The 19,020-nt window shown below is 35.1% G+C and overlaps 1 protein-coding gene across 1 annotated transcript in view; it reads left to right on the top strand.

Moving 5' to 3' along the window:
* Positions 1 to 19,020, top strand: part of PROS1 (protein S) — a 65,759-nt gene that overhangs the window by 25,284 nt on the left and 21,455 nt on the right. The window contains exons 3-8 of the mRNA XM_032882234.1: positions 2,943 to 2,967; positions 8,141 to 8,227; positions 10,850 to 10,972; positions 11,072 to 11,203; positions 14,128 to 14,253; positions 16,908 to 17,029. Of these exons, the coding sequence (XP_032738125.1) occupies positions 2,943 to 2,967; positions 8,141 to 8,227; positions 10,850 to 10,972; positions 11,072 to 11,203; positions 14,128 to 14,253; positions 16,908 to 17,029 (615 nt within the window). The remainder of the gene's footprint in view (positions 1 to 2,942; positions 2,968 to 8,140; positions 8,228 to 10,849; positions 10,973 to 11,071; positions 11,204 to 14,127; positions 14,254 to 16,907; positions 17,030 to 19,020) is intronic.

Genomic DNA, 19,020 nt, shown 5'->3' with positions numbered 1-19,020 from the left:
TGATTGTGTATATTGCCTTCCACATGTAACCACTGAAGCATTTCAGAAGAAAGTAACTTCAGAGAAAAGTGGGCTTGTTAGAAGATACTACTGCCAAAGCATTATGCACTAGCCGAACTATAATTTGGGTATACTTCATTATCAGCAAGTTGTCTTGATCTTATGGTTTGCAAATAATTTTTTTCCCAATTGGAATTTGGTAGTATTAGGTAGATGGAGAAGAAGGTATCTCAAGTATAAGGTGCGTGTGTTTGTGTGTGTGACTGTATTATCACTATACCTCATTAGATCTCTCTGTTGGCATTTTTAACCAGGCTTTAGAAGACAATGCTACCTAATCCAGAGGTTGGTATATCATAGGTACTCAGTGATTGCTTATGAAAGAATTCATTATAGTACCATATTCCTGAAGTAGATTTTTTTCCCATAAAGCCTTGGGAAGTTCCCTGAACCCACTTAATATGATCACTAATTCCTGGGGTTAGAATTTATAAATTTAATGTATAAATTTTTCCAAGTTAGTCTAGAAGAATTTAATCATAAGACCACTAAATATCATACAGAAACATGGGACCCCAGACCTTGTCTTTAGTCTCCTAATTTTCCTAGGGAAGGATGTTTGCTAATATGCCCTGTGGAAAACAGGATTGTAAATAGTGCCTCTAAAAATTAGGATGAAGTTGACCTTGAGAATTCAAATCTGATAACCTTCAGCATTACCTCAGATATTTTTCCTGACATGAGCTATGTAACCCAAAGGAAATGAGGAAGAAAGCAAATACAAAGTAGCTCCTTTAGCTCAGCCATGGCTTCTAGGACCATGAGACTAGATGAAAGATAATGAGCAGGAACATTTGTCTATAGTTCCAGAACTTGCTCAAGACAGTAACAGCTTGTGTTCTCCAGAGATCCTCTTTAATCCTTTTCTCTCTACTTAGGTTCAAAGAATATTTTTTCCAAGGTACCAAAGAATTAATACTCTGCAGGATTGAGTGAGTTTTGTGGCTTTTTGTGGATAAACAATTGACAAGACAAAATATTTTATTATTTCACAATATATAGCAGATTAGTACTCTTATTGTGTAGGATACATATATATGTTATATGCATATATTTGCATACATTTATAATACAGTATAATATTATTTATTATAGAAATTTAAATATATACCACAGTAGTCAGAACAATATGATAAACCCCCATATACCTCCCCAGACTTAAGCAGTTATCAGCAATCACCATTCTTGTTTTGCCTGTTCTCAACCCCACCCAGTCTAATTTTAGTTTTGTTTCGCTGGATCATTTAAGGCAAGCCTACATCCCTAAGATATCATATTCTTGCATAGCCCGTAAATACCTGAGTATATATTTCTAACATTATAGGTATGTTCTTGTAGCTTAGTCACTGAATGGCAAATGAAGAGTGAGGTAGAAGACCATAGCGGAGAGGCAGGAAAGTAGTGGAGAGGGGAAACTCATTTATTTGCTTCCTCCCCTTCACTTTTTGACATTGGTCTCATATACAAAAGAGAAAGAAAAAGTGGGAGAAATGAAAGGCAAGGGAAAAAGAAACATTTGTGACTGCTTCTCATTTTTTTTTAAAGATTTTATGTATTTATTTGAGAGAGAGTGAGAGAGAGCATGAACGGAGGAGGGGGTCGGAGGGAGAGGTAGATGGAGAGGGAGAAGCAGACTCCCTGCTGAGTGGGGTGCCTGACATGGGACTGGATCCCAGGACCCAGAGACCATGACCCAAGTTGAAGGCAGACGCCCAACCAACTGAGCCACCCAGGTGCCCCTGCTTCTCATTTTCTATCCTGCCCCATTCTCTCCCTGTCCACATCCCTAATATCCTAGTCCACACTCCCTGCTGTCCCTAATATCTTCCTTTCACATTCATATCGTCTCCTTTTGAACCCATTCATCGTTGCTTGTCTTCCTGGCTTTTGTTCTGTAGAAGAAAACACCAGTGTTTGAATTACTTGGTGGGAGATCCCACCCTTATAAATGAGTGGACAACTGTTGTTTAGGTTTATATGTGAGAGAAGGCAAGAGTGACTTTGGCTCTGTACTGGATGAAGTATTTCCTTACTTGAGTATGTTTTTATTTAGAAACACTGGTTTCTTGTGAGGTATTCTTGTGCTTTTAATGTTACACATTAGATATATTATGGCCTAAGAAGGCTTTGGGGAACCAGCCTAAGAACCTTACCTTCAGAAATCATTTTTAACATTTTTCTCCCTTTGGAAAAGTACATTCCTTAGTCCAAATTACCAATTTACAGACAAACTTTTGGTACATAACCAATTTATAATAAGGTATTACATGTACGTAAGATGCTAAAAGATGAATGTTCAGTTTAATTCACTTCAAATTATGTCACTGCTATTCAACATTAAATGTGGCATGTGTAATCAGCATGACATGAAATGTGTCAAATGGGTATCTGATCTTTTTTTTTCCATTTTATTTTATTTTATTTCTTTTCAGTGTTCCAAAATTCATTGTTTATGCACCACACCCAGTGCTCCATGCAGTATGTGCCCTCCATAATACCCATCATCAGGCTCACCCATCCCCCCACCCCCTCTCCCCTCCAGAACCCTCAGGTATCTGATCATTACGGAAAAATTAAAGAATTTACAAATAGAGAGCATATATTGCATGTAACATCTTTAGTAGAACCTGTTTTCAGATTAGAAGCTTTTGTGACATGATTTTATTGCTCAATATTGATTTAAGCTAAGTGTCATGTTGGCTTAGTTATTAGTTATCTACTCCTGGCATATTTTAGTATAGCAAGAATATTGTAATGTGGAAATGATAGTTATATGTAATATACTTGCATATTTAATATAAAACACATTATAAAATTAAGTTTTAACTATTTAGTGAAATTTAGGCTTGCTAAAATACATTTTGTCTTTTCTTTCTTTCTAGGATTATTTTTATCCAAAATATTTAGGTAAGTTCAAAGAATCTCAATTATATAATCATAGAAACAGAAGGGAATTTAGATTTGATCAAGTCCAATCTTTCACTCATCTATTCCATCCAATATAATTTAATTAGCCTTGGGCATAAGAGTTCATTTTATAAGCAGTCTTGCTGTCCTTTTATTTAAGGACATGGAAGCAAATTTGAAATCATTCTTTAATTACTGTCTGGCATTTTGACTTTTAGTCTTTTTCATTCTCTTGACTTTGCCATAAACGTCCATGGGCTGATGATAAATTATATTTAGGTATCAGGACATTCTTTAGAAGCATATGGTTGTCATGGGTTATCTTCTTAATATTGGTATATAATTAACATATAACATTGTATTAGTCTCATGTATACAACATAATATTTAATATATGTATATGTTGCAAAATGACCATCCAGTAAGTCCAGTTAACATCTGTCACCACAACATAGTTATAATTTCTTTTTCCTGTGATGAAAACTTGTAAGATCTACTTTCTTAGCAACTTTCAAATATACAATACAGTATTATTAACTATAGTCACCATCCTATACATTATACATTATAGTCACCATCCTATACATTATACATTATACCCCAAGACTTGTTTACTTTATAACTGGAACTTATGGATTATCTTTTAATGAAAGAAAAAAATCTCTACACTCTTCAGAGCTTATGACATAAATCATCATAATTAAAGTGGAGAAAAGATAGTATGTCAAGACTGTTTTAGCTTCTCAATTTTAAGTAGGGATTTAAATATTTTATAGAAAAGATATTTAGCTATTAAAAATTAAAAGCTTGCATTAAAAAATACAGTATTAATCCTTGTTTCTTAGGTCCATGTAATGAAGCTGTGTTTTTGTGGACATCAGCACTCAAGAAATATATACCTTTGATCACATAGTACATTTGGATAAAGATAAATAGCTTTTTAATACAACATTATGTATTTGGGGAAAGTTCCTTAGATAAAATTACTTTCCTTTTTTCTTCTTTTCTCCTTCTCAATTTCCTCTTTTCTGGCTCTACTCAACTTTCTTTTCTTTTTGTTTGTCTTCTTTGGCAGCATGGTACAATAATCAAGTACAAAAAAACAAAAAAAGAAAACCAAAAGCCAAAAACCAAAAACAAAACCTGTAAGATGTGGGCTCTACTCCCAGATCTAAAAATTTCTACTGTGTCAGGTTAAACAAGTTATTTTGCTTTTCAGTTTCTTATTTAAATATGCGCTATAATTATATTTTCTAACTTCGGACCTGTTGGGAACACCAGATAAGTATATTTATGTAGATAGTTTTTTTTTTCCACTTTACATTTCTCTTCAAATGTAAAGTATTGTTATTTAACCAACCCTTAATTTAAAACAAAACTTTACTTTATATCATTTTTACTTTTTGACTCACAATTTATATTTTGGTCTTTACTTATGTATACGCATATGCAATGAATTCCACTCACATAGTGGGCAGTGTTAGATTTGGAGTTTCAGGGGTTAGAAAGTGCTTCAGTTTATCCATACACCGTATGTACTGCATTGGAAACATGGAATTTGGTAAAAAAAAATACTGTCGATTTCATCACACAAATGTTAAGTTTTTAAGTTCTGTTCTTTCCTTAGAAAATAGAATGAATAACCCTACCATTTATGAAAGCCTTTTAAATATCACCTGATAGAGTGGATTTTTATATTAATGGAAGAGAAACTTCTTTGGAAAATGTTCAGTTCTGAACCTAAATATAAACATTAGAAATAACTTTTAGTTTCTGGTTCTTGCCAAGTCAATTAATTATTCCAGACTACTGACTCTTTCCTTCTCTTAAAATCATCTCAAAAGAAACATTGGCATTCTAGGCACTAAAGATAACAAAATAAAATGAAAAACCACAAGAAATGTGAGAAATCCATGAATAAACTGAAGGCTGGCTTGACCTAATATGTGTGTGTGGGAAGTTGGGTGCTGAGTGCTGAGGTAGCAGTAAGAGGACCATTTGGAGTATTTAAGAAATTACCTAACCATACAAATCAAGAAAAGGTTTAAAAAAGTACAATATTGCAAACTCTTAGCAGCAAAAAATAAGGAAATAACAAAAATAGGGATAGAAATAACTTTAAAGGAAAACAAAAGATTCACAAAAGCAAAATGTCATTCTTTGAAAAGGTTAGTAAGTTAGACTGATCTCTAGTAAGAATAATTACGAAAAAAGAAAAAGAGAAAAACAAATTGCCAAAACACAAAGTGTAGGATAAAAAGAAGAAATACCATAAGCCCAACATAGATTGAATTTATAATGGTAAAATAAAGATAATCATAAAATAAAGTATAATCACAAAATAATAAAAATAGCTGTACCAAAATATATTTGGAAACTTGATAAAAGGAATACATTCCCAGAAAAATATATAACACTATAATTTTATAGGAAGAAGTTGATAACTTGTTTACAAGTAATTACTAAATCAGCAAAACCTCAATCAAAGCCCTCTTCCCTGGTGCCCCTCAAATTCAAACCCAGATGTTATACAAATGACTTCTTCTAAATTAAAAAAAAAAATGGTATTTTCTCTTATGAAATTGTCCAAGAAGAGAGAGTAAGGTTCTATGCTGTGAGCTTATTCAGAAAGTTTGAAGTAATCTTGATTCCAAAATCAGGTAAGAACGATACAAGAAAATAAAAATAAAATTCCTTTTCAATTATAAATTAATTCTAAATAAAATGATATCCAATCTAATCTAAAATGTATTAAAATAATATATCATAAAGAAGTAGGGTTTATTACAGAAATACAGGAATGGTTTAATCTATCAATTTAATTATCCACATAAAGAGTATATTATTATCTCAGTTCATACAGAAAAAGCAGTTGATAAAATTCAGCATTTAATTATAAAACCTTTTTGCAAACTATGATTATAGAAGAATTCTCCAAGCTTGATAAAGGTTATACAGAACAACCATATAATTTATAAATTTTGATACTTTTGTCCAGGACCAATACTACCGTAGATAAATGCCCTGGAAACAAAAAATTTTTAAATGACATAAGGAGGGGCACCTGGGTGGCTCAGTGGGTTAAAGCCTCTCCCTTTGGCTCAGGTCATGATCTCAGGGTCCTGGGATCGAGCCCCACATCAGGCTCTCTGCTCTGCAGGGAGCCTGCTTCCTCCTCTCTCTCTCTGCCTGCCTCTCTGCCTGCTTGTGATCTCTGTCAAATAAATAGAAGTCTTTAATAATAAGTGACATAAGGTATGCTCCATCTCACTAGAAATCAGAAAAACAATATGAAATATCACTTACTTGACTATTACGGCATAAATTAGAAAGCCAAGTACAGAAATTCTTAAGCTGTGTGGTGGAAACGCACCTCTGGAGAGCCACTAAGTATGTGCCTATCTAATGATCCCACAATTCTTGAAACCCCTGGGTATCTCTTTCTTATGCATGTACTAATGAGACACGCATGAAGATATCCATTGCAGAGCAACTTGTAGAGGTGGGACGTTGGGGGCATTCTAAGTATCTTTCATGGGTAGAGGGGATTATGAAAATGGTGGTTGCTTGCAATGGAGTAAAGTTTAGCAAGCAAAAAATTAAATAATTTATATGCAGCAGCATGGAGTGATCATAAACATAATGCCTCCTTGCTCCCTGAATTTGTATGTACCCTGGGATAGCCTTGATCAGTAGACTCTGGAAGTGACAAAATGCCTCTTCATTGGTCTGGCAGTCTCTGCTTTCTTCCTCCTGGAAGCCAGCTGCCATGAAAGAAGTGCCACTTTAGGACCAGCATGCTAAAAGAAACTCAACCACATTGAGAAGTCCTGAATTATGACCACATGGGAAGAGAGAGATGTCAGCCATGTGAGTGAAAAGCCGTCTGAGGGTGCCTGGGTGGCTCAGTTGGTTAGGCAACTGCCTTTAGTTCAGAGTCTCGGGATTGAGCCCCGCACAAGGCTCCCAGCTCCATGGGGAGTCCGCTTCTCCCTCTGACCTATGCCCCTCTCATGCTCTCTCTCATGCTCGCTCTCTAAATAAATAAATAAGTAAAACCTTAAAAAAAAATAAAAGAAAAGCCATCTGAGAGGTGGATCTTCCAATCTCAGCAGCCCTGGCTGACTCCATGTGTAACAGAGACAAACAGCCCAGCTAAACCCTTTCTAATATTCACAGATTGTGAACAAAATGGAGGGATTACTTGAGGTTCTAATTTTGGGGGTTGTTACTCGGGAAAAGGTAATCAAAATACAATTTCTTTAAGTAAGTTGTGATTAGCTATACAATGAAATGATAAATAGATATAGATACAGATAAAAATAATGTTGTCTTCAGAGACTATAAAGAAATGTTGTTGACACTAAATGTCTCCTACTTAAAGTATGTAAGTATTTATCTGTTACTTCAGCTGTTTTTGCTGCCAGATTGCTAGATCTAATTTCACAGAGTTATAGTGAGAAATTAAATGAAGTAAACCTACTTTGTAATATTGAGGCATTATACAAATATTATTATCTTAGTCTCTATACAACACTGAGAGAATTAGAAGTTGCCTGCAGCAGCCAGAAACACTAACTTAATCTGTTGACTTAATTATAGGCACTTTTAAAGATTTTTTAAATTTATTTATTTGAAAGAGCAAGAGATCACAAGCAGGCAGAGAGGGAGGGGAAACAGGTCTGCTGCTGAGCAGAGAGCCCAATGTGGGGCTCGATTCCAGGACCCTGAGATCGTGACCTGAGCCGAAGGCAGAGGCTTAACCCACTGAGCCACCCAGGCGCCCCTAGACACTTTTAAATTAGACTCTGGCCTACAGATACAAGGGTAACTCTAGGTCTCTGCTGCAGAGGGAAGAGCATAGATTTATTTGCCAATAAATTTTTCTGTTAATCTAAGATCTTCTTCATCTCTTGCTTTAAGATTCTTCTCCAAAAAGAAGCTTCCATAAACCTTTTTTTCACGATTCTGTATTTACTGTAATCTTGCTTATAGAATATTTAAATTTTTAAACATGTGGACAGAAACATTCAGGGATGACATTTTGAATGCCAAGTCCTGTCAATCCCCAGGAAGATATATATTCTATTACTTTGGATAATTTCTACCTTCACCATGATTTCAGAGGAAGTAAGTGTATCTACTCTAAAAAGACATTTGCTTGTACTTACAGGTTGTCTTGGCTCTTTCCGAGCTGGGTTGTTCACTGCTGCACGTCAGTCCACTGAGGCTCACCCTGATCTGCGGAGCTGTGTCACTGGTAAACACCTCTACCATCTATTTAAAAAATGAACAAATAAATAAAGCAAAGTAAAACCCTGCAAGTAAATAAAATATACCATGTAAATATAACTAATGTTTAAAATCAACAAATGAGCCCTAGAAGAGTTGTGTCCCCGCAAGGAGATATTCTCAAAATCGTTTGAAAGAATGTTCCCCACCCCCCCAAATGTAAATGCTGCTCTTTTACTCCAAGTATATATTCCATCTGATGTTTTAGTTGAACAGTGTTCCTTGTTTACTAAGCTTTAGGTCATCAACTTGAGAATTTTATTCCTGACAGCTTTATTTTGGATGTTGTTGCATAGTCATGTATAAAGTGGAGCCATGCTTATTCTTCTAAGTTTTGGCACCAATCATATAAATGTGAAACATTAAAATATCACATTAGCCTTCTCCCTCTGAAGTTCATATAGCACCTAGTGATAACTCTGGTAGATTATTTATGTCTAATTTCCCGGGTGAGAGTCAAAGACAAAAAGGTGAAATTGCAACATGTAAATTGGGATATCTGTCTAGTGAATATTTTACATGTGACATTGGCATTATCTAAATATTCATGTATCTGAATTTTCTCTAACTTGAAGTCGGCTGTAATTATGCAAGTAAAATAGTTTGCCTGAACATGTATATTTAATCCATACTTTATTTTTTAATTTACCAGAGGATATGAAAGTAATGTTTTTAAAAGATTTTATTTATTTATTTGTTAGAGAGATAGACAGAGGGAGTACAAGCAGGGGGAGCAGCAGGCAGAGGGAGAAGCAGGCTCCTCACTGAGTAGGGAACCCTATGAGGGACTCAATCCCTCAAACCCTGGGATCATGGCCTGAGCCACCCAGGTGTCCCGGATATAAAAATAATTTGGTAATTTGCTGATTAGCTTGTCTTCTAGAATTTTAACTAATACCTGATTTATTGCCACTTTTCAAAAACTTGATTTTTTTAGAACATTTATTGAAAAATTTGGCAATTAGGTCTTGTTTAGTTTTAAAACTTTACATTTAAAACTTTACATTTTTAGGGGGCACCTGGGTGGCTCAGTGCTTGGGCCTCTGCCTTCTGCTCGGGTCATGATCTCAGGGTCCTGGGATCGGGTCCCGCATCGGGCTCTCTGCTCTGCAGGGAGCCTGCTTCCTCCTCTCTCTCTCTGCCTGCCTCTCTGCCCACTTGTGATCTCTCTCTGTCAAATAAATAAAATCTTTAGAAAAAAAAAAACAACTTTATATTTTTACATGTAACAGAAAATTCCTCAGGCTAATTTAAGCAAACAGGAATGTGTTGGAAGGAATTTGCCCAGTTAACTAGGAAGGCTTGAGAAACAGGTGTGGGAATGTGTAGGAACCCAGGGACCATTGCAGTGTCTAGTGAGGGAAGAGAGACCACAAATACACAACTGGGCATATCATTTAAGATGGTGGTAAAGTTCTGTAACATTTTATGAAGAAAATGGCCTTCCCCTAGGAATCACCAGTTCTCTGCTACCTATTGTCCAGTGTCTGGAAACTGTTGTTTTATGTCTTTTGAGCAGAGTTGTATTTATTTAAGGCAGGAAGATGAATCTAGTCCATGTTACTTCATCTTAACCCAAATTGGAAGTCCCAAATTCTTTTTTCTGTTGATACCGAGTAGTTTTATTTGTTCTGCCTTCCACATTGAATTGTTTTAAGGATCAAAGATGATAATGTATATGAAAAAATAACAAATTACATTTGTAAATTTATACTGTATATGTTGTATATTTGTATATATTTGCAAATATAAAAGTAGTTCCCTTTTACAAAATAATTATAAAGATTTATCTAATGGACTCACTTTTTAAAAAAATTTTTATTTAAATTCCAATTAACCAACATACAAAACAATATGAGTTTCAGGTGCACAGTCTAGTGATTCAACACCTACATACAACACCCAGTGCTCATCACAGCAAGTGCACCCCCTAATCCCCATGACCCATTCACTCTCCGCTCCCCCCACCTCCCCTCTGCCAACCTTCAGCCCATCCTGCATAGTTAAGAGTTGGCCTGGTGGGACGCCTGAATGACTTAGTTGGTTCAGTGTCTGCTTTTGGCTCAGTCATGATCCTAGTGTCCTGGGATCAAGTCCCGCAATAGGGCCTCTTGCTCAGAGGGGAGCTTGCCCGCTGCTCTCCCTACTTGTGCATGCGCTCTCTTTCTTTCTCTGAGAAATAATGTCTTCAAGCAAAATAAATAAATAAATAAATAAATAAATAAATAAATAAAAAAAATAAGCTGTCTTCTTGGTCTGTTTCTCTTTTTAGAAAAGAATGAAATCTTGCCATTTGTGACAGTGTAGATGGAGCTAGAGAGTATTATGCTGAGCAAGGTAGGTCAGTCAGAGAAAGACAAGTACTATGTGATTTCACTCATATGTGGAGTTTGGGAAACAAGGCTGATGATCATAGAGGAAACAAAATATTGGACTCACTTTTCTATGAAGAAGTATTATTTGAAGGAAGGAGTTATGATTTTTTTCATTGATTACAGGCTTCATGCATAGGATTTCTATTAAAGGGTACGTAGTTCTTTTTTTTACCATGACACATGGCAAAAATTAAATAGCTGTCAATCTCCTTCAGCCATTCCAGACCAATGTAGTCCCCTGCCATGCAATGAGGATGGGTACAAAAGCTGCACAGATGGTCAAGCTACATTCACTTGCATCTGTAAACCAGGTTGGCAAGGAGACAAGTGTGAATATGGTATGTCTACTAAACCCACCTCACTCATCTGGATTGTCCTCCTAGAACGTTCTCCAGAGGCCTTATTGCTTTAAAAATAATTTATTTTTCCATTCTTAGATATAAATGAATGCAAAGATCCCTCAAATGTAAATGGAGGTTGCAACCAGATATGTGATAATACACCTGGAAGTTACCACTGTTCCTGTAAAAGTGGGTTTTTTATGCTCTTAAATAAGAAGGACTGCAAAGGTAAGAGCAAGAAGGCATTTACTGTGTGAGAGCAAAGTTCAGTGAGTGGAATTTCCCCAGGAAATTCTTGGAACTCTCTGGTTGTAAGTGCTTGTAACAAATACACATTATTACCCACCTTGAAGCCTTGTGATACTAGGGGACCGCCTTTTAGTTTAATGTTCGTGGATTATTTTGTCATTTATAGAGTTTTTCATTGTTTTCTTATTGTATTTTATTATTTATTGAGTATTTTACTGTTTTGTTGCTGTGTGTGTGTGTGTCTGAGTCTGGGTACGTTTGAATAAAGAATTTCATTAAAAGGTGATAAAGTGAAGTTTCAGCTCAGGTCCTTGCTTACTAGAGTCTTTGCAAAATCATTGTTTTTATTTTTTCCAGACATTCTAATATTTCCTTTATACCTCTAATTATTCCTCTAATTATTTCCTTTATACCATAAGATAAACAGCTATACAGAGTAATCTATTATAATCCTTAATAACCTCTTCCACTGTATTTCATATTTCCTTGTTAGATATGCCTGTCAAATATCTAATACAAACCTTTCTTCTTACACCTTATTTCCTGTTGTGGTTTTGGGAAAGATGAACTATTTTCTTTCTCTTTATACGTGTAAGATCCCATCATCGGTCATAACTTTTTTTTTTCTTCAGATTTGAATAATCCCTGTCAGTTTAGCTTTTTCAATAAGTCATTTTACTAGTGTAATTCCTTTATTTTTCATTGTCCTTATGTTTCCCTCCAATTTTGACTTTTTTCCCTCTGCCTATTGTCCTTTCTATTTGATTCTTTTAACTACCACAATTAAAACTTCAAATATTTGTGCTATGTGTGGATGGCTAAAAATGAATTTTCCAGCCTGGAGTTAGATTTTGCCTGTAGAAATTGGAAATAATTTTCTCCTCCCTCACTCCCTCCCTCTCTTCTTCCCTCTTTCCCTCCCTCCCTCCTTCCCTCCCTCCTTGTCCCTCTCCTTTTTGCTATGAGGTAGAAGAATATAGTAAGTTAAATCATAAAGTGTTCCTGTTCAACTCTAGTCATATCTACTTTGGGAAATCCCCATATTGAATTCATATTGAAGGGATGTTCTATCCCTCACTGTACTGTAGTGTTTAGTATAGTATAATTTACTATAATATTGTTCAAAGTGCAGTTAAATGACTCTAAAGTGAACTGCATTAACTAACAATTTCTCCTAAACCATTACCAATTTGTGACCATACATCTTTCCTGTCTGCCTATTTGAAGGTCTGAAGTTTGAGGTTAGAAATTGAGAATACCACTACTGTTAGAACATATTATAGAAAACCATCATAATGCAGGATACCATATGCATTCTATAAGCAAATAATACCCATTCATACTTCTGCATTTAAATACTTGAATGGTCTGTTCTTCTAAAGAAGTTGTGACTTATATTTTTAATTAAAAGCTATTTAATTCTTATCTATTGAGTTAATACACATGTATATAAATTATTACAAAAAGTCCTTTTATACATAAGAATGTCCCCGATGACCATAACATATGTTCTTGTATACTTCATTTACACAGACTTTATCCATGAACTAGGTGATAGAAAAATATGTATACAACTATTACAATAGGGTCTTTGCCAAGATGTGGATATTGCTTGAGATCAAGTTGCCAGTAATTGTCTACAAATGCAAGAATAAAACTTTTGGTCAGACATTAGATGTCAGTGTAGGGTAATAAAATCAATGTGCTATAACCTGAACTCATATGATTTAGATAGTTCTCTGAAGTATGCCTCAAACCAAATAATTTTAGTCATATGTTTTCACTTTCTTTTAAAATATGGCTTTTATAGCTCTTTTTTTAAATGAATATTTTATTTAATGTAATTGGAGATTCACATGCCATTGTAAGAAATTATAGAAAGAGATCCCATGTGCTCTTCTCAGTTTCCCCCAGTAGTAACATTTTATAAAACTGTCCTACAATATCACACCCAGGATATTGACATTGATACAGTCACGATATAGGATTCCCTTATATAGGAATTGACTCAGTTATTTCTGTTCATGCTCTTTTAAATAGAGTAATGTCTGAAAATTTGGTTATTAGTCTATGGAAAAATTAAACTCTCAATTTTATAGAGTAGAAAATATGTAGAAAATATATTTTACATTCTGAACTTGTCTGTCTCCAGAGAGTACAGATGAGAAAAGGTCACTAATAATTACATCTCCAGTGAACTATTTCTGCAACTTGTTTTCCTCACAGATGCTTTCATCTAGTGACTAGTTGCAATTAGTATTTTGTTTCCTACTCTACCATGTAATATAATATACATGTTAATATAATAAATTCAATAAATGCATCTGAAATTTCTGAATATTAATTTAACACTAAAATTTGTACTGGAATTCTATACATACTTAGAGACCTTCCTCTATTTTTTAAATTTGAATCACTCTTGAATACTTCAGTCAATAATAATAGTATGCAGATTTAGCTACTGTCCATTTCCAAAGGAAAACATGGCTGATGAGTCACCTCATTTTTATTATTTTATATTTGTGATAATACAGAGTGAATCCACTTTCAAGAACATATTTCAAAAACATGTATTTAGGGATATATATTAAGAATATGGTGAATCTTTTCTCCCATTTATTTGTGTAATGTAGCTTAATAGATAAGAAAATAACTAAAGCCCTTTCCTTTTACATAACTCTGAAGAACATAGCAACTATCGAATTCCCTATATGTTTGCATGAAGAAATCATGTTTAGTAAACTAAAACGTGATGATAGACTTAAAATTTTGTTATTCCCAGGCCACTCTATTGTCTCATTATATATATTAAACCAGATGCAGGAAACACAAATCAAGCATTCTTTGCTATTATGCTATGGTATGGGAGAAATATTTTTTTAATCTATTGGTTTCATTTGTAGATGTGGATGAATGTTCTGTAATGCCATACATTTGTGGCACAGCTGTGTGCAAGAACATCCCAGGAGACTTTGAATGTGAATGTGCTGAAGGCTACAGATACAATCCCGTACTAAAGACTTGCGAAGGTAGAGTTGTGGTGGTGTCTATCGTTGTTGATGGTGGAGAGGGTGGGTTTGAGCTTTGGTTTGAGATTAGAAGCATTGGTTCTGTTTGATGTCCACAATCAGATTTCCTAAGGAGGCAAGCTCCATATACGGCGTGGCCAATTGGGGAATCATCGGCTTCCTTCCAGAGTAAAAGTATCTAAGACGCATGGTCTTTAGGTTTAGTCTTATGCACTCTGTTTGTCCTCTAAGCTATGTATGAATTGGAGACCTCCCATGTATGATAAAAGCAAAATAAACATATCTTCACATCGTTTAAATAATGTTAAAAGATAAAAAGAATTTCGATCTGGAAGGAAAAACATACACATATAAAAGAAAGACAAGTTTAAAAATCACATGGATGTTACATGGATGGTTAGAAACCTTCAGTTTTATACCAAGCATTTTGATAATCTTCTGTGCATGTTTCTGTATGTCATTTATTCTTAAATAGGAAACGACATAGTTCTGTTATAATTAAATACATATAAAAAAAATCTCATCATAAGGAAATGATAACTGAGCTCTAGAAATTTAAAAAGTATTGATGCATACTGTCAGCACTTGTGGATTTGGGAGAGCCCTTTGGATTCATTTGGCCAAAGAAGTGCTGCCAGGTGTGCATGTAACATGAAAGTATTGGGGGACTTTAAAAAAAATCATAGATATATGGAAATTATTTCATATCCTTTAAATCTTAAAAACTTCAAGATAAATTTATTTATTTTTTTTAAACTTGTTTTTTTGTTGTTGTTTTTTTAAGATTTTATTTATTTATTTGACAGACAGAGATCACAAGTAGGTAGAGAGGCAGGCGGAGAGAGAGGAGGAAGCAGGCTCCCCGCCAAGCAGAGAGCCTGATGTGGGGCTCGATCCCAGGACCCCGGGACCATGACCTGAGCTGAAGGCAGAGGCTTTAACCCACCGAGCCACCCAGGCGCCCCTCAAGATAAATTTAATATCATGACTAAAACTAACCAAATCAATAGTGATTTTTCTAATATTTCTATTATATACATATATTTATATGTATAAAATGTACCCTTTTAACTATTCTTAAGGGTACCGTTCAGTGGCTCTAATTACTTTCACATGGTTATGGAGCCACTGCTCTCTGTTTCCAGAAGTTTTGCATCATCCCAAACAGAACTCTGTAACGATTAAGCAATAAATTTCCCCTCCTCCCTCTCCCAAACTCTAAACTTTTTTCTGTCTCTATCTACTTTTTGGGAGATAACCTTTAATCTATTTTCTATCTTTATGAATTTGCCTAAATCAATAGTAATTTTAGAATAGTTTTTTTTTTAAATATATCTGCTCCTGTTGATATTTTGATGTTTTACATTCTATGCACTCACCAAAAAATATCCCCTCCATACAGCATTTCTGTTCTCACACAACTCCGGAAAGAAATTACTGTGGTAATATTCAGATTTGGTATTAGCCAACTTTATAATGTATATTGTAGTTTTATTCAATAAAACACAGGTTTTTTGAAAAAGATGTATATATGACACATATTCATATTACTTCAATTATCTGCAATTTAATTTTGATGCTAAGGAATCACCAATTTTCAGTTGTATTTTGAGGCATTTTATGGGGGAATTTGTATGCTAGTAATATATGCATTTATGTACTTGTAAATTTACCAAGATTGGAGGATGCATGCTTTGGAAATATCAAGGATCTCATGTAGCTCTGAAGTAGATTTACTGAAACATGTTATTACAATTTTTCAAAGATGATTTTCTCAAAATATGGGCAAGGACAGAGCTGTATAGATTTCACAATATGGGAGGTAATAGCGCAGTGAGGTTTGTTTTTCTTTTTTTTTAAGTGATAAGAAATAAAGATACATCCTCAAATTTGTTGTCACTGTTAATCACTGCATTATGGAATGTCAAATGTTCTTGATATTATGTAATACCTGATTATATTAACCTTCGGTTAAAAGGGATTTTTTTCCCTCTTCCCCTCTCTTCCCTATCCCCTTCTCCTCTTCACTCCTCTCCTCTCCCTTCCTTACGCCTCCCTTTCTTTTCTTCAAAGCAAATAAATACTTGGGAGGCAGTATCAATGGAATTCATTTAGTTAGAAAGGACAGTTACCTTGAGACTCTCAGTCTTTTTTCCTTCAAATTCAAAAACTGGAAAATTAGCATAGTTGTTATATTTTTATTAATTATTACTGAAAGTTATACATTAAATTTGTTATTTCACTTGTGTAAATGATAGAAATTACACTTGTCACTCATTTAAATTTCCATGCCAAGTGTTGAAATGTGATTTCATGGCAGAGAGATTTCTTTTACTAAGAATCTAGTATCCTGATTATCTTTTATCTATCTATCTATCTAATTAATTTAGTTGGGAGAGGGAGTGAGTGAGTGCAAGAAGGGGGAGGGGCACAGGGAGAAGGAGAAAAATCTCACCAGACTCAGCGCTGAGCGTGGTGCCTGGTGTGGGGCTTGATCTCAAGAGATCATTACCTGAGCTGAAATAGAGTCAGATGATCAACCGACTGACTACCGGCGCCTCTATTCTCATTGATTATCTTATGCTAAAACTGGAATACTCCTATTGGATTGAACGTTTGGAAGATATTAAGATCTATGTTCCCTTTTACCCCAGATGTGGATGAATGCTCTGAGAACATATGTGCTCAACTTTGTGTCAACTACCCTGGAGGTTACTCTTGTTATTGTGATGGGAAAAAAGGATTCAAACTTGCCCAAGATCACAAGAGCTGTGAGGTAACATTTTGCAATGCTAAACTTACCATCTCTTCTAAAATGAGACTCTGGGGTACATATTTCTACATAGCTGAGATAAGTCAGGAAAATACAGATGTTCTTTTTAAAGAAACGATTATTTTTTTAAAAAGATTTATTTATTTTGAGAGAGAGACAGAGACAGAGAGAGAGCATGGGAGAGACAGAGAGGGAGGGAAAGAGAATTTCAAGCAGACTCCCCAGTGAGTATGGAGTCCCACGAGGGACTCCCATCTGATGACCCCGAGATCATGACCTGAGTCAAAATCAAGTCAGATGCTTAACTGACTGAACCACCCAGGCACCCCAGGAAAAATACAGATGTTCTATAATAATTGCTATAGTCTAGCAGGCTATGAGTCACAGTCCAATTACTAATTTTGGTCATGTAAGCTATAAATATTGGGGATAATTAGTGACTAGGTTTAAAAAAACGATTGCAGGGTCATAGTTCAGAAAGTGCTCATCTGTATAGGCTGTACGTTTACAAAATACAATGAGTATGTTTATTTAAAAAATTAAGAAAAGCTGAGGTTTATACTTCTCTTTGTGAGAAAAAAGTCTTACATGGAAACCTTAGCAGAAACATTTTCCTCAGTGTACTTTTCTTTATTGCACTCTGACAAGTTTGATTGCTCTTCGGCATGTCAGTACTTGCAAGAGTGCTCATAAAATCTCGGGTGGAAATAGCTGTCAAATTAGAATTTAGTGGGGTTTAAGTACATCAAAATTTAGAGAGGTCAATTTTGTTCATCTGTATCTCTCAAACTTGCTTTTAGTTACTTGGATTTAATTGACCCAAGAATGGAATGTTGGGGGTAGTTTTTCCTTCATTGAAATAAATAGGTCAACATCTGAAGCTCTTTTTCTGTGTATAAGGATTGTATGTTAGTGATTCTTAGTCCCACTCTTGCACTCCTTTTCACAAGTGAAGGTAAAATGTTACAGGATTATGAGGCAGAGTAAAACAAAACAAAACACAACAAAAACCCACCTTAAATGGTGATTTAATCACGTGTGTTCGCATACCTCTGTATCCGTTACTAGCACTATACTGTGTATGTCCAAACATGTAACATTCAATAAATGTCACCTACTTGATAAGGGAAGGGAAGGTGAGATACTTGGTATATGCAGTAACTTCAACTATACTTAATTGCACGCCATGCTCTGTGGATGTCTATTTTGTAATTTAATCTTTTATTATTTTAGTATTTGTAGTAGTTACACATCACCATCTACCCTGAAATAGATTTATTGAAATTCTAAGAGGAAATGAGATGTTGTTTCTGGACCTTGATTTAATACAGTGTCAGGTACACAGATCGCCCCTTGAGTATCCCTATATGTGCCCAAGAATTTATCCCTAAAAAGCTTTCTGTTTTAATGTTTGCTTTTATTCTTAGAAAAAAAAAAAACTTGATATTAAATTGAATGATCCTGAGTCAAATTTTTTGTTAATTCCTTGGATACTAACATGCTATCTTAATTTGTATTTATCCCATGTAGGTTTTCCAGCATTTCCTTTGATCCAGGCAGGCTGCGTCTGAGAACCTGGGAAGGGGGGGTGGGGGAGTTCCCACAGGAACAGCCAAGAGGTTCCTTGGCTTCCCACAGGATAGAAATCAAATTCGTGCCAGGGAAAGTGAAAGTGGAGTTTACTGAATAGGGTGAATAACAGAGTATAGCAGACAGAGTGTCTGGGGGACTTGGAAAGGAAAAGAGAATGGGTCTCTTCATTATTTAGGGCTAGGGATTTGTATTGGAAAGGGGTCCAGGGTGTGTGTTCCTTCAGGAATCCAGCGTAGGATCTGATCAAAGGCAAACGATGGGTGAGTAATAGGTATTATTTTATAAATCATCGAAGGTAGGGGGTGTTGATGCCAGTGTCAGCTGAGGTTTGTTCAAAGCTAATGTCCTATATATAACATGTTTGGGATCCAGGTCTTCTTAGATGTTATCAGATGTTTGGG

This window comes from Lontra canadensis, unplaced genomic scaffold (genome assembly GCF_010015895.1).
Source record: "Lontra canadensis isolate GAN:19392208 unplaced genomic scaffold, GSC_riverotter_1.0 scaffold80, whole genome shotgun sequence".
NCBI lineage: Eukaryota > Metazoa > Chordata > Mammalia > Carnivora > Mustelidae > Lontra > Lontra canadensis.
This window is presented reverse-complemented; position numbering and strand designations above follow the sequence as displayed.